Source organism: Protopterus annectens, chromosome 2.part0 (genome assembly GCF_019279795.1).
Source record: "Protopterus annectens isolate FY-2018-M chromosome 2.part0, PAN1.0, whole genome shotgun sequence".
Taxonomy (NCBI): domain Eukaryota; kingdom Metazoa; phylum Chordata; order Ceratodontiformes; family Protopteridae; genus Protopterus; species Protopterus annectens.
Window position 1 is genome coordinate 842,149,137 of NC_056728.1, and position 21,791 is coordinate 842,170,927.

Sequence of the window (21,791 nt, forward strand, 5' to 3'; positions counted from 1 at the left end):
CCATGTTAAATCAAAATTATTGGACACACCTCTGAACAAGGACAATCTGTTTGGCACCAAAGCAGAAGAGGTTTAAAAAAGATGGAAGAAAAAGCTAAGTCTATGCAGACAGTCAAAGATTTTTTGCAAGTGCAACCTCCAAGATTCAGTAGGCATTGCCCCTCAAAACATTGGTTCTTTCCAGCCCCCTCAAGGCCATCTCAAACTAGACCCAGGGGAAACAGACACCCACAGACTACAGTCTCAGGGTATGCAGAGAGCTAAGCAATGGAGTACCTTCACTTCTAAAATAGGGAGTGCTAAGTCACTCCCTTAATGAAATAATTCACAATGACTTTTCAATTCCTCTCCTCACCTCTGCCCAATTGCTCGTGCCTCTAGGAGGAAAACTTTACCACCATGTAAAAAACTGGACCTCCATCACCAATGATCGATGGATCTTCAACGTAGTATCCCAGGGGTACAGATTTTATTTCCACACGCTGCCAATCCCAAAAGGGTTCCCAGACCTTCCTACAAACCAGTGGGCAGAGGCACAAAACTAAGTTCAGTCCCTGCTCTTCATAAGGGCAATTCAGCCTGTTCCTGCAGAACAGATAGGCCAAGGTTTTTATTCCAGACTTTTCCTGGTACCCAGAAAAGAGGGCACTTGGTGCCCAATCTTAGATCCATCCATTCTGAACACCTTCCTGGTGGTACCACAATTCAAAATGCTCACCCTACAGCAGCTTCTCCCTATGCTGTCCAAAGATGCCTGGTTAGCCACTCTAGATCTAAAGGAGGCCTATCTGCACATCCCAGTCAAGGACTCCTGCAGGAAATATCTACGATGTTCTTCGTGTTTCACTGTTGCAGTCATTACATTTGGGTAATCCTGCTGGCAGGTTGCCCTCAGTCGGCCTGAATTCCAAAGTCTTGGGTCCTGCGTCGGCTGCTGTCGCCCCCTTCCTGACGTCAGGTCGTCAGGGGTATAAAAAAAGCAGCCAACACCATTTTCTTCAGTCTTTCTTGCCGCACGGTGCCCAAAGCAGAAGCAGTTCGCAAGTGCCGGTCGGCCGACTCCTGAGATTTTCGTGTTCGAATCTGAAGTCTTCAATAAAGCTAAGTACCCCGTTGGGGAAACTTTTTTTCTTGCTCCAGACTGATGCCAAAAAAAGTAAATTGTATTTCTTGTGGAAAGCAAATACCTTATAAGGACTTTCATTCTTACTGTATTCCTTACCTAGGCCCTGATCACAATGTTTCTGGTTGTCGGTTTTGTGTTAGATTTAACCAACGCACTATTCAGTGTCAGTATGATTTTGCTTTAAACTATTTTGGATGCCGGTTTAATTATCCAGAAATGTCGTCAGATAGCCATCCGACTACCGGAGTTCACAAAAACCGCAAAGAAAAGGAGAGAGATAAACAACCGAGGCCCAAAACCGACGACGAACCTTCTCCTAAGCCAGTCACCGGTTATCAGTGAGGAGCTTTTGCAGCCCCTGACACCCACTACTTTAGAGTCGCAGGCCGCTACCGACTCCAACGTGGACCATGCTGCTGGAAACTCAAGGTATTGGAACCTCGAATACTATTCACTCAGATAGGTCCGGAGCCGCTGAGCAGGCACCGGCTTCTGAGGGTGTATTCAGACCTAAATATCTTTACATTAAACCGACTTCGGCTTCAAAGGCAAAGACTAAAGCACCTCCTAAAGGAAAGAAACAAACTCAAGAGCCACGTGGACAGGCCTCTATGGCCAAAAAACAGATGCTCAAAATGGCCGAAGACTTGATTACCTTGATCAGGGATTCCCATCCCTCTCCTGATAAGAGGCCTAGGCAAGAGTCTGACTATGAATCTTCAGATCAGGTTTCTTTTTCTTCTGATTCCTCTTCTGATCAGGAATATTCTCTCCCCCCCCCCCCTATGAGGAGTCTGATGCTGAAGAATCTGTTCCTTCAGCTTCTCCTCCAGAGGACTATTCTTTTGGGGAAACTTTGCATATCATGAGGGAGCATTTCCACTGGGAGAGCCAAGATTTTTCAGACTCTAAAAAGAGGCTCAGGGATTTCCTTTTACTACCTCAACACAGGCCTCTAGCCATTCCACCTGTGTTAGACATTGTAGATGATGTGTTTTTGGAGTCTAGTCTTACACCTGACTCCTTACCTCCAGCTCCTGTTAAGCCTGACAGATATTACAGGGTTCCTGACTCTCATAAATTCCTTTTTAAAAACCCTGCTGCAGACCCAGAAACTATTTCACAGGGTCCCAAGGAAGTTAGGGCTTCCGCTGCAAAATACCCTACCCCCTCTGCCAGAGATTCTAGGGCAGTGGATAGATGGGAAAAAAGGTTTACACATCTGCTACCTTGGCTATAAGGGCCTTAAACTGTCAGTTTCATATGCTTAAGTATCAGCAACATGTCATGGCATTGCTTAAACAGAAAATGTTAAACTCTGAATGTGCAGAAAACAAGGAAATGCAGGATTTATTGCTTGCATCTGAGCAGGTTGGAAAGCATACTTTGCAATGTGGTTTTGATTCATTGGAGGCCTCCTGCAGGGCCACAGTTATGGGTTCTGTAATTAGGAGGCATGCTTGGTTAAAGGAACAAAATCTGCCTGATCATGTCGAGGTTAAATTATTAGATGCACCTTTGCAGCATGATACTTTGTTTGGTGTTAAGGCAGAAGAGGTGTTAAAGAAAATGGAGGACAAAGCTAAATCTATGCAAAGTGTCAAAGATTTTTTGCAAGTACAGCCACCTGGGTTTAGTAGACACTGGCCTACAAAGAATTGGTCCTTTCCTGTGTCAGACCTCAAAGGGGCAGATCCAGACGCCCCCGAGGCAGATCACAGGCGCAAGGTTCATACAGGTCAAAGCAATGCGGTGCTTCTACCTCCAAAGTTGGAGAAGACAAATCACAACCATACAGGAAACAGTCCCAATGACTTCCCCCTGCCTGCACCAAGCACTTATCTCCTTGCAGCCTCCTTATGGGAAAGATTAGCACTTTTTTCTCAAAATTGGCACTTTATAACCCAGGACAAGTGGGTTGTAGATATAGTGTCACAAGGCTACAAGTTCCATTTCCATACTCTGCCAAAGGCAAACAGCTGGCCAGATCTGCCAAAAAATCAATGGGCAGAGGCACAAAAACAAGTCTCATCCCTCATGGGCATGGGGGCCATTCAACAAGTACCAGAGCAAGAGCAGGGACAAAAATTTTACTTAAGATTGTTCTTGGTACCCAGAAAGGACAAGGCCTGGAGACCAATACTGGACCTATCTATTCTGAACACATTCCTGGATATACCAAAATTCAAAATGTTGACTTTACAGCAGCTTCTGCCCATGCTTTGCAAGAACGTTTGGCTTGTGACTTTAGACCTAAAAGAGGCATACCTGCATGTCCCAATCAGACAATCATGCAGAAGATACCTCAGATTCAAGGCTGGCTGAATGCATTACCAATTCTCTGCACTGCCCTTTGGCTTATCTACTGCACCCAGGGTCTTTACATAGTGCCTGGCACCAGTAATTGCATTCTGCAGACAGAGGCATACAAATATATCCTTACTTGGACGACTGTCTAATTCAAGCAGAGAACAAGGACATTCTTCTACAGCATCTGGTGTTTGTGAAAAGACTTCTAACATGCCTAGGGTACACAGTCAACGAAAAAATCAAAACTAGTACACTCTCAAGAGATAATATTCCTGGGTGCAAGCTTAAATACAACTGCCCAGATGGCTTATCTCACGTCAGACAAACAAAGGCAACTGACTACCTATTTCAAAATGTTGGCAACAATGCCCCAGTTATCTGCAAGAAAAATTCTGCAGGCTTTGGGCTTCATGGCACCCTGCAGCCTACTAATTCCATATGCAAGACTGCATATGAGGAAACTTCAATGGTACCTAAAAAGTGTTTGGATTCAACATTACCACAGCCTGGAAACAATGATTACTCTCATTCCCTGCCTGCAACAGGAGTGTCGATGGTGGGCGAAGGCTTGTCACCAGAACAAGGGACAGGCATTCACATTACCCCCAGTCAGGCAGACACTAACAACGGATGCATCAGATTATGCCTGGGGGGTCCACATGGCTGGAAGATGCATTCAGGGCACATGGTCCTCAAACCAAATGCATCTACATATCAATCAAAAAGAGATGCTAGCTGTTCAAAATACTCTGACAGCCTTCAAGGACCTACTACATCCGGGACAACTACTGATAAAGACAGACAACACCACGGTCATGTGGTATATAAACAAGCAGGGGGGCACACATTCTTACCCCCTTTGCAGACTAGCCATGACTTTGTGGGACACAGCATTGACTTACCAAGTACATCTGCAGGCACAATCCCTGCCAGGAAAGGAAAATACTCTGGCAGACGAACTAAGCAGAAACCTCATGGATCCCCACGAGTGGAAGCTGTATCCACAAGTCTTCAGCATGATAACAAGGAAATGGGGATGCCCATACATAGATCTATTTGCCTCTCCTCACAACTGCCAACTACAGAGATTCTGCACAAGGTCTTATCACTCTCAAGCATGGAAGGTGGATGCTCTATCATTCAGCTGGAAAACCCAAACAGTTTATGCCTGTCCACCACTGCCTCTACTCTCCAAGGTACTCCTAAAAGTCAGACAAGAGAAGCCAAAAATGATTCTGATTGCCCCAGACTGGCCACACCAGCACTGGTACCCAATCCTAAAGAGCTTGTCTCAAGGGCCAGCCTGGACTTTACCTCAAATTCCTCATCTGCTGACCCAACAAAACAATCTGATCCTGCACAGCCAACTCAAAACCTTAAATCTGGCTGCATGGTGAATAATATAGCCACCCAGAACACTCCTCTCTCTAAAGCTGTTATGGATGTCATTTTTGAAGCCAGGAGGCCCAGCACCAGGAAATCTTATGCAGAAAAATTGAAGAGATTCTGTGCTTGGAACCAGGCACAAGGACTTGAACCGCTTGTTCCAAATATTCCTCAGATTTTACAATACCTAAGTGAGATGCTGGACAAAGGTCTATCCTTCTAATCAGTTAAGATCCATGCCTCTGCCATTTCAGCTCATTACAATACGGAACCTCCTATTTTCTCTCATCCACTTCTAAGACAGTACCTCAGAGGGGCAAAAAACATAAGACCCCCCCCCCCCACAAGGAGAGCACCTGTACCAACATGGGACATCAACTTCGTCTTAGAAAAGCTCACACTACCTCCTTTTGAGCCAATACAGCTGAGATAAAATTCTTATCATGGAAAACTGCTCTGCTCCTAGCAATAACTTCAGCAAGAAGAGTCTCAGAGCTACAGGCATTAATGGCAGTGGAACCTTTTATCATTTTTCATACGGACAGGGTTTCTCTAAGGACAAACCCAACATTTATGCCAAAGATAGTATCCAGTGTGGCTCTTAACCAAACCATTCATTTACCAACCTTTTATCCAAATCCCCAGAATAAAAGAGAAAGACGTCTGCACTCTTTGGAAATACAGAGACAGCTACACTTCTACTTGGACAAAACAAAAGCTTTCAGGAAAACTGAGCAACTTTTTGTGGCATACGCTGCAGGATCACAAGGAGAAGCTATTTCAAAGCAGACAATTTCAAAATGGATAGGACACTGTATTTGTTTCTGCTATGCACAGCATGGCAAATCAGTGCCTAAGAATATTAGGCCACATTCTACCAGGGCAGCAGCCACATCAGCAGCCTTTCTCAGAGGAGTACCAACCAAGAAAATTTTGGAGGCTGCGACTTGGAGTTCAGTGCACACTTTTTTACCAAGTACTACCACTTACCTCTTTACTCTAAATCCAGAGCAGGCTTTGCCACTGCAGTTCTGCAGGGCCTCATAGCCTCTCCTAATTCTATTTAGACCCAGCCGTCCAACCTCGGCTTTGAGATTCAACCCAAGTGTAATGACTGCAACAGTGAAACACGATGAACATAGTACAGTTGTGTACCTACCATAAATGTAGATGTTCGAGTGTATTCACTGTTGCAGTCCAGGTTACCCTCCCACCACCCCCCTTTCATTGCTGGGAATTATCTGTTCTTCTCTATTCTATACAGCCTATGTGGTGTATTTGCTTGTAGAGGAAGGTAATGCTTATGTTAGTGCATGAATTTTTATTTGCAATTTTTTAGCCTACCCTTTTGGGGACACCTGACATCTGGGGAAAGAAAAACTGAAGAAAATGGTGTCGGCTGCATCTTTTATACCCCTGGCGCACTGACGTCAGGGAAGAGGCGACAGCAACCGACGCCAGACCAGGACTTTGGAATTCAGGCCGACTGCGGGTAGCCTGCCAGCAGGATAGCCCAAGTGTAATGACTGTAACAGTGAATAAACCCGAACATCTACATTTATGGTAGGTACACAACTGTACTTTCTTTAGTGGCTGGGGAATCTGTCCCATAGTTGAAGAGCAAATGAAGGCAACAACATCAGATAAAGAAGTTAATGTACTCACCATAATGTTCCAGCTGCATTGTTGCTTCTCATTTGCTTTTCATCCTTCCCACCCTCCATCCCCCTGCCTTTTCTAGGACCTAACAGATATTGTTTTGGATAGGTACCTCTGTTTCCCTTTGAGCTCCTGAAGTATCTTAGCTTGGCTGATTACTTTATTCTATTTAATGTCTCCTGCCTTTGGATGTTTTGTTTATGTGATATGCTGGGTAGTGATAAACTTGATCTGAGGGCTTTGGAGGAGAGGGGCATCATTGGTAGGGGAGGAGCTCAGATGTTGAAGCCTACAGCTTTGATATACGGCCAAGTCAGATCTGATGCTGGGATGCGAAACCCACAGGTTGAAGAGAAAATGAGAGGCAACAACACAGATGGAACATTAAGGTGAGTTACATAACTTATTTGTTTCTCCACTTCCAGTGATGGCTAGTCATTCCCAGCATCCTTGCCAAATTATCCACATTCTTACATCTTCATAGAAACCATCTACCAGGAAAGTTTATAGAAAACAAGTGGAAAAAGAGTTTCTATTTGGGCTTTCCAAATGAATCTAGATCCTTTTTCGCCTCCTATTCCAGCGGTTTTGGATTTTCTAACTTCTCTTTTTCATGATTAGGCTAGTTACTCTACTGTTAAGGTTCAAACTTTCATGTTGGAGAAAACCATTCTACTGTAGCATCCCTGAAATTATGTAAAGCTTTCTTCAGAGGTACTTTCCTGTTTAGGCCATCACTTGGGGGATCCTACACCACCTTGGGGTATGACTGTTTTCCTACAAGCTTTGACCCAAGCACCATTTGAGCCTACTGTTAGGGTGGTCATGAAGTTTTTGACCTGGAAAATGCTCTTTCTTTGAGCTGAGGTAACAGCAACTAGAGTGTCCGAACTTAAGGTTGTATCTTGCAAGCCTCTGTATGTTATCTTATATGACGAATAACTAATCCATTTTTCATATCCAAGCTAACTGCTGGGACATTGCTTAATAAGTGCATCAGTCTACAAGTTTTTTTCCCAAATATTTAAAATAAGGGAAAATATATGCTTCATTTGTTGGATGTGGATTGCCAACTATCTTTCTGATTCCATCATACTAAAACATTCAGGAAGACAGACCAGCATTTTGTGTATTTTTCCAAAGTCAAGTTGGGTCAAGGTGTTTCGAAAGTTTTCTTAGCTAGATAGCTAGCTGACTCTATTTCTTATGTATATAAGGAGGATGGCTTGATATTACTGAAACCTGTCTGTACCCTGTCTAGACTCTCTCTGCTAGATCTGTCTCAGCCTCTTTGGCCGTCTATTCAAGTGCCTCAGTTGATGGTATTTGTGCTCCTGCCACCTGGTCTAACATTGACACCTTCATTTCCTGTTGTTGCTGGATTTGCTGTCCAGGGGTAAGGCAGCTTTTGGTTCAGCCATCTTCTGGAATATCTTTCCATGAGACCACTCTAAGAGCTAAGGAACTGAGAACTCTGTCCCATCTGTTAAGGAATGGACAGAACAGAACATTAGATGCAAAAGTGATTTACTTACCATAATCATAGATCTGTGTTGACTGTTTCAGTTTTTCCATTTCAATGAAGATTAGTGCCAGTGTGCATCTTGTATGACAGTACGATCTGCCATGACCAGGGTATTGCACTCTCAGAGCTCCACAATAGTGCTCTGTCTCAGGCATCCTTTTTATATCTTGAACTGGATTATTTTATTTTCCTTCAGTATTTTCAGCTCTAGCTGTTTCATAGGCTTGCAGGCAAACTCGATTTGAGGCAGTCTTGGAGACATGAAGGGGTTATGGGTAAAGGGGAGGATCCTGAAGTCTAAAAGCATTCGAAGTCAGATTCAAAACTGATCTTTTGAGGAAGGATGGAAACAGAAAACACAGATCTTTTTGCTGGCAGCTATTGGAGCAAGGTATTTCTGGCAAATTTAAGTTGAGAAACTTCACGTAAGTCTGCATATCTGTTACATTTTTACTATTTTGCAGGTGCCACTAACTCAGCAGATGAGGTTGAACTGAAATAATGGTAAAGCTCCGTCTCCTTATAACACATGCAGTATTTTCTTTTATAAATCGCAGTTGTATGAGTTTGGGAATGAGAATATTTAGAATTTGGTAAGCTGGAGTTAAAATTCCAGCAATTAACCACTTCAGAAAGCCTCTTCTCAGATCATTTGACATGGTGAATACACATAACCTCTTGTTTTATTTCCTTGTTGGTGGTGTTAAGGTAGTAAAGGACTGTATTATATGAACTCATTGGTAACTCAATGCACAATTTTCCTTTTAGTTAGTAAGAGTGTTGGTATCACCTGTCAACCCACCCGGTGCCACTAGCAGTTGTCAGAAAACAATGTTCCAGTGTGGCCTGCTACAACAACTATGCACTATTCTTATGGCAACGGGAGTTCCTGCTGACATACTAACAGAAGTGAGTAAAGAAGCTTTGTATTGTTTTAATTGCTATTTTAAGACTTTTCTACTGATTGCATACTACTGTTAAATTTAGTTGCTTTTTTTTGTCATGTTTAGAATTCAGAATGAGGCAGTCATTGAGTAAAACTCTAGGATCATTTTTAAGATGACTTTTGAAGTGGTTCCACACATCAGATATTTGTCTTGTGTACCAGTGTGAATACAGAATAAAAAAAAATGCTTTTATTACTCTTTACCTATATCACCTGTGAGTAGGGCAAGAGGCATGTTTACTGCCAAATTCTCCAGTTATTTCCCATCACATGCTTTGTCCAGTTATCCCGACACTCCAAGAATAACCACATCTGCAAAGTGGCACTTTTTTTCAGAAAATGAAGATGTCTGTGGTGGACCAAAGATGTTATAGAACACCTGCTGAGGGCAGATACTTGGAGAGATATATCATTGCATGTATTTTGGGCTCATTGGTGTAATGAAAATAAGACAGAATCAAGTGCAAGATACACTTTTTTCAGTAAAGTATGTTTCTTGGGCAAGATTAGCTGTTACATATTAAAAGAATACCATGGTGCAGACCATAAAAACACATCTGAAAACGTGTCATACTGTTCATCTGTATAGGATATGTTTTGTAAGCAAGTGAATGTCTAGTGTGAGAAGCACTGACATTTTCCAGTATTTCTTTTGAAAAAGAAGCCATTTAATGATAGCGCAGATCAAACTTTAAGTGAAATATTATTAGATTTTGATTTAAGCAGTAAAAAGCTTGCTAAGTATTGAGATATTTGTAAACTGAAGATTTGAAATGTGGTCACAGTGGAAGCAATCAAGATTTGGAATATAGGTATTTAGATAGCTTTAAAAGGTAATGGATTTTACAGAAGCAGGAAGGAATAAGTGGAATACCCTAGATTGTACAGTAGTTGAAGAAAGCTAGAATGTCTGTGCTAAAGCGTTTAGAAAACCTGCATGGACAGAGAGCAGTGGTTTTAAATATATATTTGACAATAAACCTAGAGCAGCCAAATTTATTGGTTCACTGGTCGAGGTAACAAAAGGTTGAAAGGATAAATAAAATCAGGAATTATCAGAATGGTTAGTAGAAGTGGACAGAGGAAAAATTATGAATTTAATGGCAAATTTATAGTACCCTATGTAGACAAGACATATAAGTTGATAGTAACACAGAGAGAATGGCAACAAATTGGAGAAGACTGCAGCTTCTTCAGAATTCAAGGAAAGCCTTGTAGCAGTGCACACATGGACAATCCAAGGCGGAAACCATGTTAGTAAACCACAACGTTTAAGCTATTTTGTCCATTTATGTTTAGGGCTTCATCAAAAACTATAAAACTAATGCTATACACATTTAAAGTGATGTGATGGTAATTACACCTCTCTAATGTCTGTAAATTATGCATAATGAACTAAAAATGTAATTTTATTTAAATATTGATAATAAAACTTTTTTAATAAACAATTAATTAATTAATTTAAATAAATTAATTAATTAATTAAATGTATTTATTTATTTACATTTGTTTGGGCTAGTGACCTGTTTTCAGCAGAGACCCAAGGAGAAAATCTCCAAGACATGCATTAGACAATAACGTAGTGATGGCTCACATTTCATATATGATAGTGGAATTTTTTTTCAATGAGCATATAAAATATAAGAAGATAAGACAGTTACATACAAGATGGTATAAAAAACATTTTTGATTGAGCATAGCAAATATAAAAGATAATCAAGTTACATATATGATAGGACAGGTAGAAATATAATATTAAGTTAGATAACCCAGAATGTTAGAACAACATAAGAAAGGGGGGTTATACAATGTAAGTTAGAGGGTCAGTCAGGTTTTTTTGGGGGGGTCAACCTGGATGGGTGCAAGAGCATAGCCAGTGATTTGAACGGTGTTCTTTTAGTAGTAATTTGAATTTGTGGTTATTGGGGTTGCCAAGTATTAGCTCGGGAGCAGGTTCCAGGATTTGGATATTTTATTAGAACAGAGACTGCAAGCATAGTAAGTTTTGGACTTGTTTACCTTTAGGAGTAGTTTGTCTGATGATCGTGGGGACCTGGAATTAGTATTAGATTCAACTAGGTTGGAGAGAGCTGGGCAGAGATCAGGTTTGTGGATTATATTATGTGCAGCTTTGAGTTTGTTGAGTGTTAAAAGGTTGGGAAGTTTCATCCAGTTGGCAGAATGCAGTACAGAGGTGGAATTTGTGAGACTGGTTAAAAGCAAACTTGGCTATTTTGTTATAGCAGCTCTCAAGGTTATTTAAGTCAGTCTTACGTAGGTTGATGAAGATTTGTGAGCAGTAAAGGAGGGTGGAAAGCAGGTGGGATCTGGCTGTAGAAAGTCTGGCATAGTTGGTTAAGAAGGGTTTGGCTCTATATTGTGATTCAAGGTTAATGTGCACTTTTTTAAATTGTGATTGTCTTATGTCTTTTGAATTTTAGATATTTGTCTATTCTTACCTGAGGGAGCTTAGTTTGACTGACTGGTTCAGTTCTGTTGCCATTGGAGAAGTAGATGGAGAGAGAGATTTGGTTATTTTTAGTTCTATTGTTGAAGACCATAAGCTTAGTTTTATTGGGGTTGAGAATGAGTTGATGATTGGTTAGGTAGTTTTCAATGTTTTAGAGAGATTCTTGTGTTTTTACTTGTAGTTCTTGGAGTGAATGGGCAGAACAGATGAGAGGCGTCATCTGCGTATTGTACAATAGTAGCTAGATGGGTGGAGGAACTAAGTTCATTAGTAAACATGATAAAGAGTAGAGGTCCAAGGATGGAGCCTTGGGGTACTCCTACAGAGATGGGTAGGGGGGACAGCATATTTTCCCATCTAGTGGATTGCTGCCTGTTGGAAAGGTAGCTTTGAAACCAAGTAAGGGATGTTACACTAAGGTTGTAAGTTGCCAGGTTGTTGAGCAGTAATTGGTGGGATACAGAGTCAAATGCTTTGGACATATTGAGGAAGACAGATTCGACTAGTGTCATTTCTGAGGTGGTTTACAGTGTTAGTGAAGCTGATGAGTCCATTTATAGTACTATGTATTGGTCTGAAACCGTGCTGTGAATTGGATAACAGTTTGTTGCTAAGGAGATGGTTGTGTAACTGCTGATTAATACATTTTTCTAATATTTTGGACAGGGGGAAAGAATAGAAATTGGGCAATAGTTTGAGAAGTCTGTAGAGGGGCCACCTTTGTTTAGGAGAATGATGTGAGATATTTAGCAGAGGAGAGGTACATACTGTTGAGAGATAGAGCGGTTTATTAAGATAGATATAGGATAAGAGATGGAGGGGGCGGCTGTTTTTAGAAATTCACTAGGAAGCTGATCTGCAGCAAAGGTGCAGAGTTTCAGTTTTTATATGAGCCTTTTTACGTGATCGTGTTGAATGGGTTTAAATGAGAATGGAGTTAAGTTTGGTACTGTAGAAGTAGGGATTGAAAGGGGTAGTTTGGTGTTTGGGTTTGTGAGGGAGGCTGTGGAGTTGATAAAGTGAGAATTAAATTGTGATGCTATGCAGTCGGAGGTGGTATCAATGGAAGGAGCAGGAGAAGAGGGTTTGCCAAGGTTGAGGAGATAGTTGATAGTTTGCCAAAATTTTTGTGGGTTATTTGAGTGCTTTTGTTGACATGTTTGGAAGTAAGTTTTTTTGTCATCTTTAATTTTGTTTTTTGGGTAGTTTCTCAGCTGATTGTATGTGGTTAGGATGTTCATCGTGTTACACTGCTGCAGTCATCACACTTGGGTTATCCTGCCGTCAGGCGGTCCCACAGGCAGCCCGAGTTCCAAAGTCTTGGTCTGGCGTCAGTTGCTGTCGCTTCTTTCCTGACGTCAGTGCGCCAGGGGTATATAAGATGCATCCGACGCCATTTTCTTCAGTCTTTCTTGCCGCGCGGTGCCCGAAGCAGAAGCAGTTCGCAAGTGCCGGTCGGCCGACTCCTGAGATTTTCAAATCGAATTTCAGATTGAAGTCTTCATAAAGCTAAGTACCCTGTTGGGGAACCTTTTCTTGCCTCAGTCCGATGTCAGAAAAAGTTAACAGTTGCATTTCTTGTGGGAAGCAAATACCTCATAAGGACTTTCATTCTTATTGTATTCCTTGCCTAGGCCCAGACCACGATGTCACAGGTTGTCGGTTTCATGCTAGGTTTAATAAACAAACTATTAAACGTCGGTTTGATTTCGCCCGACATTATTTTGGTAGGAAATTTAATTATACCATGCCGTCGGATCAGCCAACGACCGGAATGCATAAAAAATGCAAAGATAAGGACAGGCAGCCGAAATCCAAACCGGACTCCGAGGCCTCTGCTAGGCCAGTCGCCGGTACTCCGGTTTTCAGTGAGGCGCCTACGCACCCCCTGACTACCGCTGATTTAGAACCCCAGGCGACATCCAATTCACAAGCGGAGATTGCTAGGCCTCCACAATCTTTACCTTTAGGCCCTTCCGACTCCATACCTGAAGGAGATTCCGGTGCAGTTGAAACGCCTTCAGTTGCAGAAGGTGTCCTCAGACCGACTACACTCACTATTAAATCCTATGCAAAACTGAAAACTCCTTTAAAATCAAAGAAGACTGTACAGCAGTCTCCAGTACAAGGCCCCATGCCTAAGAAACAGATGCTTAAGATGGCTGAAGACTTAATTACCCTAATCAGGGGTTCCCATCCCCCTCCTGATAAAAGGCCAAGGCAGGAGGAGGACTACACTTCCTCTGACCATGTTTCAATTTCCTCAGACTCTTCTGAGGAACAGGAATATTCCTTTCCCCCTTATGAAGATTCTGATGCTGAAGTGTCTACCCCTTCTGCATCTCCCCCAGAAGACTACTTTTTTGGGGAAACCTTACATACTATGAGGGAACATTTCCACTGAGAAGGCCAGGATTACTCTGATTCTAAGAAAAGACTCCGAGAGTTCCTTTTACTACCCCAGCACAGACCACTTGCTATTCCACCTGTGTTAGACATTGTGGATGATGTTTATTCAGAATCTAGCCTTAACCCAGATTCACTACCTCCTGCACCAGTCAAACCAGACAGATACTACAGAGTCCCTGACTTGCACAAATTCCTGTATAAAAGCCCTGTTGCTGACCCAGAAACCATTTCCCAGGGTCCCAGAGGAGTGAAGGCCTCTATTGCTAAAAATCCTGTGCTCTCTGAAAGGGATTCTAGAGCACTAGACAGATGGGGAAAGAAAGTATATACCTCAGCTACTCTAGCTATGAGGGCCTTAAATTGTCAGTTTCACATGCTGAAATATCAACAATATCTGATGTCTCAATTAAAACAAAAAATGCTTGCACATACAGACCAGCCAGATTACAAGGAAATGCAAGATTTGTTGCATTCAGCTGAACAAGTGGGAAAACATACTTTGCAATGTGGATTTGATTCATTGGAAGCTTCTTGTAGAGCAGCAGTGACAGGGTCTGTCATACATAGGCGTGCTTGGTTAAAAGAACAAACTTTACCTGATCATGTTAAAGCAAAGTTATTGGATGCACCTTTACAGCGGGATGTTTTATTTGGCGTAAAAGCAGAAGAAGTTTTAAAGAAAATGGAGGATAAGGCAAAATCTATGCAGACGGTCAAGGATTTTTTACAGGTTCATCCCCCTCGTTTCAGCAGAAATTGGCCAACCAAAAACTGGTCCTTTCCGGCTTCTGCCAGACCACAGAGGGGCAGATACAGACGCCCAAGGGGCAGAGGCCAGCCATAAGGCTCTTACCAGCCTGGACAATGGAGTGCCACAACCCAAAAAGGAGGAGAAGACAGGTCTCAAACTACAAGAGGACAAACAGAATGACTTACCCCTCAGACTACCAAGCAAAACCCTCTTGGCAGCTCCCTTGGGGGGAAAACTAGCACTTTTTACAGACAATTGGCACATCATCACAAAAGACAAATGGGTCCTAAATATTGTATCTCAAGGATACAGATTCCACTTTCACACTTTGCCAAGGATAAAAGGAATGCCAAACCTGCCACCAAATCAATGGGCAGAGGCTCAAAAGCAAATTTCAGCTCTCATGGACATGAGAGCCATTCAACAGGTTCCTACACAGGAGCAGGGACAAGGATTTTACTCAAGACTGTTTCTAGTTCCCCGAAAGGACAAAGCCTGGAGACCCATTCTGGACCTCTCAATTTTAAACACATACCTGGAAGTACCCAAATTCAAGATGATAACACTACAGCAACGTCTTCCCATGCTGGGCAAGAAGGCTTGGCTAGTAACGTTGGACCTCAAGGAGGCATACCTGCATGTCCCTATCAGGCAAAATTGCAGAAGATACCTCCGATTTATTGCAGGTTCAACCCATTACCAATTCTCTGCACTGCCGTTTGGCTTATCTACTGCGCCCAGGGTCTTCACAAAATGCCCGGCACCAGTAATTACATACTGCAGACAAAGAGGGATTCAAATATATCCATACCTGGACAACTGCCTTATTCAAGCAGAAGGCAAGGACATTCTATTAAAGCACCTGACGTTTGTCAAAAACCTACTAAGTTGCCTAGGGTACACAGTAAATGAAAAGAAGTCAAAACTAGTGCCCTCACAAGACATAATATTCCTGGGTGCCAGCTTAAATACAACGGCCCAGAAGGCTTATCTCATGCCAGACAAGCAAGGACAACTGACTCAATACTTCAAAATGATGGCAACAAAGACCCAACTCCCTGCAAGAAAAATTCTGCAGGCCTTGGGATTCATGGCATCTTGCATACTACTAATACCATTTGCAAAACTGCATATGAGGAAATTACAATGGTATATGAAAAGCGTATGGACTCAACACAGCCACAGCTTGGAAACAATAATTCCACTCATTCCCTGCCTTCAACAGGAGTTTCTATGGTGGGCTCAGGCATGTCACCTCAACAAGGGTCAGCCTTTTACCTTACCCACAGCCAGGCAAACTGTAACAACAGATGCATTGGATTATGCCTGGGGGAGCACACATGGCAGGACAGTGTATTCAGGGCAAATGGTCTGCAAACCAAAGGAATCTACATACCAATCAAAAAGAGATGCTAGCTGTACAAAATGCCCTAACAGCTTTCAAGGACCTTCTACATCCAGGACAACTCCTAATAAAGACGGACAACACCACAGTGATGTGGTACATAAACAAGCAATGGGGCACACATTCCTACCCCCTATACAGACAAGCAATGACCTTGTGGAACACAGCACTGACCTACCAAGTTCAACTACAAGCACAATTCCTGCCCAGAAAGAAAAACACACTGGCAGACAATCTAAGCAGAAACATCACAGATCCTCACGAGTGGAAACTAGATCCACAAGTATTCGCAGTGATAACTCAAAAATGGGGGAGCCCAGACATAGATCTGTTTGCTTCCCCCCAAAACTACCAACTACGGGAATTCTGCACAAGGACATACCACACACTAGCTTGGAAAGTGGACGCCCTCACATTCAGTTGCAAAACATTGACATGTATGCCTTTCCTCCACTGCCTCTTCTGGCAAAGGTGCTGCTGAAAGCCAGATTAGAGAGGCCACAAATGATACTCATTGCTCCAGACTGGCCACACCAACACTGGTATCCAATACTAAGGAACATGGCTCAAGGCCCTCCATGGATTTTACCTACAATTCCTCATCTGCTCACTCAGCAAAACAATCAGATTCTACACAGCCAGCTCAAGACTTTAAATCTGGCTGCATGGCAAATTGCCTAAACAACCAGTCAACACTTCTCTCTAAAGCGGTGATGGACGTCATTCTGGAGGCCAGGAGGCCCAGCACCAGGAAAGTCTAATCAGACAAATGGAAAAGATTCTGCGCCTGGAACCAGGCTAAAGGCCAAAATCCCCTTGTCCCAAATATTCCTCAGATTCTTCAATATTTAACTGAGATGTTGCACAAAGGACTTTCCTTCTCATCTATTAAGATCCACGCCTCAGCTATTTCAGCTCAGTACAACACGGATCCTCCTATATTTTCACATCCATTACTAAGACAGTTCCTCAGAGGGGCTAAGAACATAAGACCGCCCCGGAGAGCACCAACACCAACTTGGGATCTCAACTTTGTTTTGGAAATCTTACACTTCCACCCTTTGAACCAGCTTTCACAGCTGATCTACAGTTCCTATCATGGAAAACTGCCCTGCTGCTAGCAATAACTTCAGCATGAAGAGTCTCAGAACTACAGGCCCTAATGGCAGTGGAACCTTTCATCATTTTTCATCAAGACAGAGTCTCTTTACGAACTAACCCTTCGTTTACGCCAAAGGTGGTATCCAATGTGGCCCTAAACCAAACCATTCATTTGCCCACCTTTTATCCAAACCCCCAGAACAAAGGGGAAAGGCTCCTACACTCTTTGGACATTCACAGGCAATTATGTTACTACTTGGATAAAACTAAGGCTTTCAGAAAACGTGACCAGCTCTTTATATCCTATGCTGCAGGATCTCAAGGAAAAGCTATCTCAAAACAGACCATTTCAAAATGGATAGGACATTGTATCCGTTTCTGCTACACACACCATGGGAAATCTGTGCCTGGTAACATCAGGCCCCATTCCACCAGGGCTACAGCAACATCAACAGCCTTCCACAGAGGGGTACCAACCAAGGATATTTTGGAGGCTGCAACTTGGAGTTCAGTGCACACCTTCACCAAGCACTATCACTTACCTCTATACTCTAAAACCAGAGCTGGCTTTGCCACTGCAGTTCTGCAGGGCCTACTAGCCTCTCTAAACCCGGTTTAGTTCCACCACCCATCCTTAGCTTTGGGATTCAACCCAAGTGTGATGACTGCAGCAATGTAACACGATGAACATAGTACAGTTTTGTACCTACCATAAATGTAGATGTTTGAGTGTTCACACTGCTGCAGTCCAGGTTACTCTCCCTCCATCCCCTCTGAACTAGCTGGACTTATCTATACCTTTCTATCCTATACAACCTCTGTGGTGTATTTGCTTGTGACTGAAGGTATTGTTTTATTTTTAAATGTATATTTTTATATAGCAATATGTATTGTCTACCTATTGGGGGCACCTGACATCTGGGGCAAGGAAAACTGAATAAAATGGCGTCGGATGCATCTTATATACCCCTGGCACACTGACGTCAGGGAAGAAGCGACAGCAACCAATGCCGGACTAAGACTTTGGAACTCTGGCTGACTGCGGGACCACTTGACGGCAGGATAACCCAAGTGTGATAACTGCAGCAGTGTGAGCACTCGAACATCTACATTTATGGTAGGTACAAAACTGTACTTTTTCTTGTTTTTTTTTTCGATGTTTGGTATTGTGACCAAGCCCTTTCTGTCTGAGTGTTAGTTTAGTGCTGTTTGAAAGCCAATGAAGTTGTTTGGTCCTAATTTGGATTTTTCTAGTGGGAGCAAGGTTGTCAAGTATTTGGAGAAATGTTGTATTAAAGTATTGTACAGCAAGATCTAAATGGAGAGTTTTTAATGGTGACCAGTCACATTGCTGTAGCAATGTGTTGAATAAGGTGGGAGAGAAGTTCTTTTTACAGCAGATGCTCTTAAATCTGATGTTTGTTGTTTGAAGTCTCTTCCTAAGTAGGAAGGTGGGGGGGCATGGTCACTGAGTGTGTGAAGAAGGCAGCCAGCTTGGTGAGTTAGGTTAGGTTTGTTTGTAAGTATCCAAACTAAAATTGATTATTTTTAGTGTGTTTATCAATGTGTGTAGGAGAGTTAATGGTCTGTGAGAAACTTTAGAGGTTAAAGTTTGAGAGGTTTTTAGTAGAGCAAGAAAGCCAGTCTAGGTTGAAGTCACCTAATAATTATAGTTTCTTGATTAAAGTAAGAGGAGGCCCAGGAGAGTAAGTGTTCAATAACTGGAAGGTTGTATCCAGGGGGTGGTGTATAGGTAGCAATGATGATCAAAGATTTGCGAGGGTTGATAGTCAGGCGAGTGGTTATTATTTCGCAGTTGGGCATGTCCATGGGAGGGATGGTCAGTTGGCTAATTTGGAGGGAGTTTTTAAACATGATAGCAATTCCTCCACCACGTTTGTTCAGTCTGTCTTTTGTAACCATGCTATAGCCTTTGGTTAGAATCTAAGTCTCAGTTATTATAGCTATGTCTGGAGAGTAAAGGGTGCGGGTAGCATGGAAGTCTGTTAATTTGTTAGTGATGCTTCTGAGATTGAAGTTGGTAATTAGGATGTCAGAGTTTCTGCATTCTGGAAGTGGGAGCTTTTTGGAGGGTAATGGAGGTTTTGATTTGGTGAGTCGGTGGTAGTAGAGGGGGAGATTGTGAGCAGGGAGGGACAGTTTGTGTGGGGCCTGAGTGTGGATGAATGTCTGCGTGGAGTTTGATGGGAATGAGAGAGTGATGTAGGATGTATTTTTGAATAGAGTGTGGGGGGTTTGATTGGATATATTTATACGTGTAGATTTAGGAGTTTAAGCTAGAAAAAAGGTGTGCTGAGATGTGAAAATTTGAGTGGGATTGTTGGTGTATATGATGTTTTGGAAGTGCGGGGGTGTGTTATGTAGTGATATGATATGTGTGGTAGGATATGGAATGATAGAATGTTCTTCGTGTTTCACTGTTGCAGTCATCACACTTAGGTTATCTGCCTGCAGGTAGCCCTCAGTCGGCCCGAATACCAGAGACTTAGTATTTCTGCGTCGGTTGCTGTTGCTCCAGGTCTGATGTCAGGTCGTCAGGGGTATAAAAACAGGCAGCTGATGCCATTACATCAGTTTTTCTTGCCCCAAATGTCAGGAGCCCCCCAAAAGGGAGCTAAGCTATGGTGGAAGAAATCACCACCAGCAAAACGTAAATACCAAAACCAATACCCCTGCAAGGGGTGAGTAGTATACACAAAGAGGAGAGAGGGAGAGCAGGGGGCTGGAGGGAGGAAACCAGGACTGCAACAGTGAATACACTCGAACATCTACACTTATGGTAAATGTACACAACTGTACTATATTCTTTCTGTTTTATTGTTGCAGTCATCACACTTGGGTTGATTCCCAAAGCTGTAGAAAGGGTGGAGGCAGTCAATAAGTGTTTGAGCTGGCTAGAATGCCCTGTAGGACTGCAGTTGCAAAACCCGCCTTGGATATGGAAAATATAGGCAGGTGGTAGTGCTTGGTGAATGTGTGTACAGAGCTCCAAGTAGCAGCCTCCAGAATGTCCCTGGTAGGGACTCCCCTGAGGAGTGTAAGTACACTGTTATCCAGATAATATAAATATTGTACAAGCATGTGCATCAGCTACCTAGACTTTTACTTTTTGTAATAAAGTTATTTTCTTTTTTTTAATACCTATCCTGTCTTGCCTTTTTGTGTATGTTTTTCCTGTGAAAAAGTTGACACTTGAAAATTCATTTAGATAGCACTTGTGTTTTGTAAATGACAATAAAGTTTTTTTGAATCTTTAAATCTATCGATTAAGTTAAGCATTCAAGGTCCATTAAGTTTTCCCACATTTTGTTGTCAGGTTTAACAGACAATCTTAAAGAAGCAGGTATGGGTTGTTCTCCAAATATAGGTAGAACAAGAACTTTTCCTTTACATTTATCTTTAGACACTTCACGATAGAAAAAAAAATATCAGCAAAAAATTGGAATATCATACTAGGCAGCAGTGATTTAAGTAAGGTTTTATTGGGTCTATAAAGTTTAGCTATAACAAACATTTTGATTTGAGAAAGATTTTTCAGAACATTCTTAATGAAGTAGTTACTAGGAACATTGGGGTGTTTCCATGTAATGCTTGCAGATTTTGCAGGTTCATCATCGAGGGTTCAGTCATTGGGTTGAGGAACAATGGTACACAGTTTTGGGCCAAAAGTAGATTTGTTTTTAATTCTACCTTCATTGTTTTATGTAGCTACTTGTGAAATGTGATTGTTTCTATGTTGGGAAGACTAACAGCTCTCAAAGAGAATTTGAGTATGCATCAGCCCCCAAACAGAAGGATGCCACAAATGCTTTAGGCAAACACTCACTGCTTAACTTAACTGTGGTGTGTTCCCTTCCTGTTCTTGGCAGTGCTAGGCCCATTTAAGTTAGAGGACCTAGTCCTCTCATTGGCATTTACTGTTTGGCATGGTGTGTTATTTCTCTTCCCCCCAATAGTTAGGCTCCATTTTAGTTAGAGGACCTAACTTATCCCTTTTTGTACCTTATAGAGTTTTTTCTTCCTTTGCTACAGTGTGCAGTTATGTCTGAGTCGAAAGAGAAGGCTCATAAACTTTCGGGTTTTAAAAAAATTTTAAATGTACTCATAATGTCCATGACGGATGGGCATAATGTATGTATCTACTCTTTCGGGGCCATTCACTTACAAGAGACTTGTACTTTTTGTCACTCTTTTAGCTCAAGAGTCCTTCAAGAAAGGAAAACAAATTGATTTTGAAAGGTCTCCTGAAACCATCCTTTGAGGAAGATTTAGGTAGTTCTTCTTCCTCACAATCTACAAAGTCTCCCTCTAGCAGGAAAGAAAAGACTGTGAAAAGGCCATCTCCAGTGTCCTCTGAGAAATCTGGACCTCCTGAGAAATTCAAAAACTTCCAAGACTCCCACCTCATCGGCTCCACTGCCTTTGGAACTGATTGAGGTTATTACAGTTGACATACTTATATCGTCCCCAAGTACTTCGGAGCCAGAAAAGGATTCCTTAGCTTGGAGACGGTCAACAGATATTCCACCAGTCTCCCCTACTCTGAGATCACCTATTTTTCAAAGATGTCTCTCTCCAACCCTTTTTTCCAGGTAGGAGCCTATCGGATGAAGATGTGGAGAGGGTGGTGCGCAGACTCTTGAAGGCGCTGGGGCTGGCAAATTTGCTCTCTGCTCCTACCC

General features: G+C 42.3%; 1 protein-coding gene across 5 annotated transcripts in view; it reads left to right on the forward strand.

Moving 5' to 3' along the window:
• The window catches only part of USO1 (USO1 vesicle transport factor), a 1,866,649-nt gene that overhangs the window by 812,167 nt on the left and 1,032,691 nt on the right, over positions 1 to 21,791 (forward strand). For all 5 annotated transcript variants that reach the window (XM_044061107.1, XM_044061108.1, XM_044061110.1 and 2 more), the window contains one exon: positions 8,775 to 8,915. In XM_044061107.1, coding sequence (XP_043917042.1) covers positions 8,775 to 8,915 — 141 coding nt within the window. The remainder of the gene's footprint in view (positions 1 to 8,774; positions 8,916 to 21,791) is intronic.